We start from the raw sequence: 7,252 nt of genomic DNA, 5'->3' as shown, positions 1-7,252 counted from the left end.
AGCAACTCTGTCGGCAAATTTCCTCTTTGTGTTTGTTGTCTGCCTCTTATTTCGTTTTAAGTTTTTTCTTGTATTATCTTGACTGTTCTTGGCATGATGTTGTCTTGTTTCTCCTCAATCTTGTCTTCTTCTCTAAGGCTAAACAACCCCAGGAGGCATTCTCTTACCGTTAATCGCCTCCATGGGTTTACTCAGTTCCCCTTTTCTTTCACAAGTCATGGGACTCAGAACTCAAAGTATTCTAACGGTAAATCCAATAGTAAATAAGATGGCTCTGAAACACCGTTTTCTTTTAAAGCCAGAATTATATTTACATATTAATATAAAGTAACACTATCTATAGGCTAGAAAAATAAGGACCATGAATAAGTTTTCATTATTGAAACAGGTAAACTTCAGTTTAGAGACAAGTACTAAATTAAGCAAGTTTTCAGTAAGTTTCTTCTAGAATATACTACTACTACAGACCTTCAGTGGTTAAGTGGGACGGCTGCTAACCAGGAGGTCAGCAGTTCGAATCTGCCAGGCGCTCCTTGGAAACTCTATGGGGCAGTTCTGCTCTTTCTATAGCGTCGCTATGAGTCGGAATCGACTCGACAGAAGCAGGTTTTATTTTATTTTTTTTATAGACCTTCCAGCACAAACCATCTTTTACTGATGTTAAAAGATGACTTTTTTCTTTTTTTAAGGCAGGCAAAGTTTTCATTACAAGCTATTCTGTAATATTTGTGTATGTGGTTTTTAGCCTCGTGTATTATTATTGTTAGAAAAAAAGGACAGCTGAGAATGAAGACTAACCTCACATCTAAATCAATTTCTCATACCTTATTTCCAAGATGTGGGACTATTTAACTTTAAAATGAGAACAAAGAAAAGTTGACACTTGTTGAGTATTATGTAGAGTACTACTTTAAAGGTACTACATGGTACATGCTCATTCAAAAAGCCATGTGGAGTACATTCCACCAAGACCACACAGAGTTCTTGCTTAATTAAGAGCAACTTTAGCAGAGTAGGATCAGAGGCAGAAAAAAATCTCCTAGGTTGAATAACTTAAAAATTACTACTGAAATCAGGATGCAACAAGCTATGGTTCAACGAAACGCTCTGGGCCCCTCAGTTCCTGCAGAATATCAACACGATTAAGTATCCGATTGTCCATACCTAATACCTTTTCTCTATCACCGTCTACCCTGGACTAAGATGAAGGAATGTGTTTAGTCGCTCACGTAGCGCCTAGCGGTGAGTGAGAGGTATGATATGAAGGACAGAGTCCCACAGTCAAAAATCTTAGGTTCAAATTCTTATTCTGACTCAAAATTTGTGGTTTTGTACCAAGAAGTCACTTAACTTCTTTGAACCTAAGTCTGCACGTAAGTAAAATGAAGACCCAGCAGTCCTCTCATCACAAACAACTTGAGGAAGGGATGAGCTAACGTATGTAAAAGCAGCTCTAACAAGACAATAAATGTTAAACGAATCTCAAAGTTATCTGAGCTGTATCCTGGAGGAGAGTCAGCAGACTCCTCAGCAAACAAAGTGAGGCAAGTGAATGGATGAGGGCAGTCCCTTCCCAGGAATGGTAGCCACCATGCCCAATATAAACAATCCAACAGTCTGATGCTCAGTGACACTCAAACTGCTTTAACGTTAGGTTACAAACTCTATCACCCTCCCCCTGCCACACACAATTACTTCTTTCTAACCTTAAAACTCTACAATGATATGTACTTTGAGATTCCCAAAATAAACACAAGTGGAAAAAGAGCTACATCTGCTGCTCTAGGGTGACAGTAAGTACAGGTGTGGCACTCCCATGATGCACTGGGCACCACCTCGAGCACTTTGTGTGCATGTGGGAGCTCATTTACTGATCACAACAGCCCTATGAAGTGGGCACTACAATGATCCCCATTCTGCAAATGAGGGGCTGAAGCACGGAGACCACTCTGCCCAGGAACACAGAGCTAGTCAGTAGCAGAGCTAGGGTGTGAATGTCTGCCGTCTGGCTCCAGATTCCACTCTCAGCCACTCTGCTGTATCGCATCAGTGATAGAAATTATAGTCAAAATCCCCCAGTTACAAAACTATGCTGAGATTTTAAACCTAAAACAGTCCCTACCTACTCACATCAAAAGAATATTAAAGTCTAAATAAAATCTTAAAAGTCATTGTGTGGACCTACCAATCTTTTACTTTGATCCTCAAAACACATCCATCCCTGTGATAGAGATATTATCCCCATCTTACAGATACTAAGACTCAGGGCTACCACCCATCTGTCAGTTTGTTGTACTGTGGTGGCCTGTGTGTTGTTACGATGCTGGAAGCTATGCCACCTGGTATTTCAAATACCAGCAGCGTCATCCATGGTGGACAGGTTTCAGCTGAGCTTCCAGACTAAGACTAGGAAGAATGGCCTCCTGATCTACTTCCAAAAACCAGCCTATGAAAACCCTATGGACCACAACAGAACATCTGATACAGCGCTGAAAGATAAGCCCCCTAGATTAGAAGGCACTAAAAATACACAGTGGCTCCAAGAATGGTCTTATGCAGCATGCTAACCATCAAGAAGATGGTAAAGGATCAGGCCATGTCTCATTCTACTGGATCAGTCAGAGCCGACTCAAAGGCAACTAACATTGGCAAAATTCAAAGGACATTTACAAAAAATACAGAGAACCAGAATTTTCTGATATTGAAACCAAAAATTTCGTTTCCTCTTGTCCAAATGAAAACCAAACCTAAAATACACACTCTACGCATGTTCTGAATTTAGAATTCTAACAGATAACCTTGCTGTGTGTATCAAAAATTTAGATATATATAACCCCATGACTTTACAAAAGCCTACTTCTAGGTTCTCTCCTACAGAAATACTAGCTCAAGTGTGCAAAAATATTTGTGCAAACATGTCTGCTTCAGCAGTGTTTGAATAGCAAAAACGAAAAACAGCCAGAATATCCATCAATAGGTGAGTGCTAAATTTTTCATGGCACGGACACATGATAGAGCACCATGTAGCCATATGAAAGAACGAGGTAGCTGTGGACACACTGATATGTACAGATAACTTGCGTATAATATTAAGCAAAAAAAAGTGACAGAATATTTGCAGTATGATCCTTTTTATTAAAAGTAAACTATGCAAATGTGTGAGAAATATATAATAGGGATAGAGTAAAGGCCTGGAAGAACACATAGAGAGTAGAAATAAGTCTGTATTTGTTTGAAGTTATGAGTACCTCCGAAATTACTTTAAATTTTGAAGTAAACAGATTTTGGAGCCTATGTAATTTCCTAAATAGAGGGTATAAAATAAAATGTAAACCTCTTTCTCCCATTTACAAAACCGTGACAACAGAGTAAGGGTAGCAATGCCATAAAACCCTCTTTTGAAAACTCTTTCAGGGTGCTAGACAAAGTCTTCTCAGATTTTAAAGGCTAGCAAGGCCTCTATTTTCAGACTTTGTCATAAATCAAGGCTTTTATAATTGTAGATCTTAAAAGGAAAGAAGAAAAATACTTAGAAAGAAAATGACTAAGCTACATAGTTTTGCTGTACTTTATTCAGAATCGGCCCTACTTCCTAATTAGAGAACTAAAAGTTCAGTGAACAAATGTAAACGCCCATTATTTGTTGAAAAATAATCTTCAAGTATGTGCTCTGCCTCAAATTTGGCACAGTTAAATCACTCTCAAGTCAGACAAAAACTGTCACCTCAGCATATACCAAAAGCCTGAAAGTAACATAGCAAGTTAGCTATGACATCATTTATTAGACTCTCAAACTGAAGTGGAATCTTCTGAAGTCACACACACCACAATACACCTTTGCACAGGTCATTTTATTCTCTCCTGTGGGTGTTGACAGTGCTCGCACACTGTATAATTTGAAACATTCAGAAAGCACATACCTGAATATTGTCACATTTCTTTACATCATGATTCAATAACTATTAAACAGTTATGTCTACCAAATACAGTGAGCAAAATGGTATAAGAGTTTACACCATTCCCTTGTAAACAAGGTCTTTGTGCACAACAGTAACAAATGGAATTGATGCATACCACAATATCAGTGAGGAAAGACCTTCTCTTTAAATAAACTATTCAGTTTATAAATAAACTCTGATTTTTTTTTTTTTTACTACACATTTACATACCTGATCAATAAAAAGAAACAATACATACATTTTCCTTTAAGAAGAAAATGTTGAGAAATGGACCACTGTGGGAGAAGACACCCAGGATGGGGGTCAGAAGCAAGCCAAGGATAATAGAGCTAAAAGTACTATTATACGGCAACCTGTGTCTGTTAGCATACACCAACACAAGGACAAGATTGTCTGGCGAGGAGCTCATTTTTACTTGAATTCCAGCAAGTTGCAATCAATCTTGTAGTAAACATAAGGGTAGTATTCCTGTTGACTGAGGTTTAAGCCTGGAATATCCATAGGAGCCTACGGGAAAAATCAGACAATTTTTCAGTTATGTAGTTAACCTACCGCCATTAAGTTGATTCCAACTCAGAGCGACCCCATAGGGTTTTCAAGGCCGTAAATCTCTACGGAAGCAGACTGCCACATCTTTCTCCCACAGAGCCACTGGCGGCTTCAAACCGCCAACCTCTCAATTAAAAGCTTTATCCACTGTGCTACCAGGGCCTCCTAACCCACTGCCGTCGAGTCAATTCCGACTCATAGCGACCCTATAGGACAGAGTAGAACTGCCCCATAGAGTTTCCAAGGAGCGCCTGGTGGACTTGAACTGCCGACCTTTTGGTTAGTAGCCATAGCACTTAACCACTACGCCACCAGGGTTTCCAATTATGTAGTTACAGAACTCAAAATAAAAAGGAAAAAAGTATTACCACTTACCTTTTTTACTGAACACCTACTCTGCACTAAATTTATACACTGATCCTAATTTAGTCTGACTTAGTTATTATCACCTCCATTTTGCAAATGAAGAAACTGAGTCTCAGAAAGGTTGACAGTGACTAGTACAGCCTGATTGAAGCTCTCTCTGACTCAAGAGTCTATGTATTAAGCCATGACTATCACTCTTTTTCATGTATACTGTAAAAAATTACTTTTTTAATCTTGAGCTTAGGGTACTGAGTCTACTATTGAGCTTGTATGATACAAGGCTTACAAAATGTTGGATAAAAGTAAACTAAGTGTGGTTTTAAAGATATCACCTATTATATATGCATGCTATAAGAATTTACTGGTAGGAAATTATGTAACGAATAGTTAGGTCTCATATTTTAACCACAATTCTATGAAAATATAGAAATTTATTTCCTGCATTGTCTTCTATCTGTTAAGAGAAACTGGTTTTTCATGGGTTCTAACTGACGCAACACGTGAGATCCTGTCAATTTTAGAAAAATGATGGTTGCCTTTAAATGCTCATCTACTGACTCCACAAATTTAACCAAATTAAAATAACTACTACTTTTAGTCCTCTTTACCAATTTATAATTTTTGTAAACAACTAGTATCACTGGTTGTTTCTGTATGTCTGCAGCTATAAACATCTAATCTATAGAAAACTAAGAAGCAAAGCACAGCTCTACCTAGCATAAAACAAGGTAAACAAGGTGAAGTATTCTAACATAAAAAACCCCAAACTCACGTAAACCACAGCTTCATCTCTCCTGAGACCTGAAGAACTAGATGGTGCCTGCCTACCACTACCCACCATTCTAACCAGGGACACAACAGATGGTCCCAGACAAAATGGGAGAAAAATGTAGAACAAACCTCAAATTTCTAACAAAGGCCAGACTTATGGGACTGGTAGAAACTAGAGGAACCCCCAAGATTATCACCCTGAGATAGGCTTTAAATTTGGAATTGAACCCACTCCCAGGGGCCACCCTTCAGCCAAGTAATAGACAGGTTCACAAAATAAAACATCACCCGTCAGTACTCTGCTCCTTTAAATAATCAGCTATACAAGACCAAATGGTCAATATTTACCACAAAGCAAAGATGGGGCAGGAAGGCAGAGAAACTAGATTAATGGAAACAGAACAAGAATAGAAATAATGAGAATGCTGACACATTGTGAAGAATGTAACCAATGTCACTGAACAATATGTATAGACATTGTTAAATGGGAACCTAATTTGCCGTGTTAACTTACACACACACACACACACAAAATGCTACCACTGGGGAAAATGGACAAGGTATACGATGGATCTCTCTGTGTTATTTTCTACAACCCCAAGTGAATCTACAATTATCTCAATAAAAATTTTCATTAAAAACAGCAGCAACAACAAAAAAAAACCCACCAAATCCAAACTGTTAACCTGGCACTACTCTTTCTGGCCTTTACCTTATCTAAGATCAAGAGAACGTGATTTTGAGAGAACATGATTTTGGGGGAACAGAGTGACAGAGATGTTTGGAATATAGAATACTGTTGGGTAAATGGACTTTAGTAACATGTAATAACATTCTCATTAATTTACAGTCATTATACTTTTCCCAGGTTCAGTGGTAGAATTCTCACCTTCCATGCAGACCAGAGTTCAATTCCTGACTAATGCTCTTCACACACAACCACCACCTGTCAGTGGAGACTTCTGTATTGCTGTGATGCTGAACAAGTTTCAGTGGAGCTTCCAGGCTAAAGCAGACTAGGAAGAAAGGCCTGCCAATCTACTTTCATAAATCAGCTGGTAAAAACCCCATGGATCACAATGGTCCAATTCCATCACATATGGGGTTGCCGTAAGATGAGGGCCAAAGTGATGGCAGCTAACAACCACAACAAACCTTTACTAAACTTTTTGCCGTTATTTTTAATGGCTGGGGGTGTGGGAGAAGCAACACAGAAAACCACCAGAAAGTGAATGTTTACCATATGCACGCACGCAAGCAAAGGTACATTTATAGGTATTCCTATACAATTGACAGGAACGCCACCTATCATGTATTAATAAATACAGATTAATAGTATTCTCTTTCCTTCTTTATATACCTTGTTTACTAGGCTGGAGTCCCACCAATCATTTATTCACAAGTATTTATTGAATAGGATGAGGTTCTGTGACAGTTACGAGCAACAAGCCAGAGGGAACAGGAGAAGTAATTACCACCCAAGCTCTAGCTGGCACAGGAAGGTGTCTTAAGAACCATGCAGAACAGCGGTTCCCCACACACGACTTTGTCTCAGAAACACCGGGAGGCACTTTCTAAACAATCCCTAAAGACTCAGTTCAGAAAGT

General features: G+C 38.7%; 1 protein-coding gene across 3 annotated transcripts in view; it reads right to left on the bottom strand.

Annotated features, from left to right (window-relative positions):
• Positions 1-3,552: 3,552 nt before the first annotated feature.
• Positions 3,553-7,252, bottom strand: part of ATP6V1C1 (ATPase H+ transporting V1 subunit C1) — a 106,682-nt gene continuing 102,982 nt past the window's right edge. For all 3 annotated transcript variants that reach the window (XM_064267985.1, XM_010588438.3, XM_003408425.4), the window contains exon 13: positions 3,553-4,466. In XM_064267985.1, the coding sequence (XP_064124055.1) occupies positions 4,371-4,466 (96 nt within the window). In that variant the 3' untranslated portion in view covers positions 3,553-4,370. The remainder of the gene's footprint in view (positions 4,467-7,252) is intronic.

This window comes from Loxodonta africana, chromosome 14 (assembly GCF_030014295.1).
Source record: "Loxodonta africana isolate mLoxAfr1 chromosome 14, mLoxAfr1.hap2, whole genome shotgun sequence".
In the NCBI taxonomy this organism is placed as follows: Eukaryota; Metazoa; Chordata; class Mammalia; order Proboscidea; family Elephantidae; genus Loxodonta; species Loxodonta africana.
Note: the sequence above shows the minus strand (reverse complement) of the source record. Positions and strands in the feature narration are given on the sequence as shown.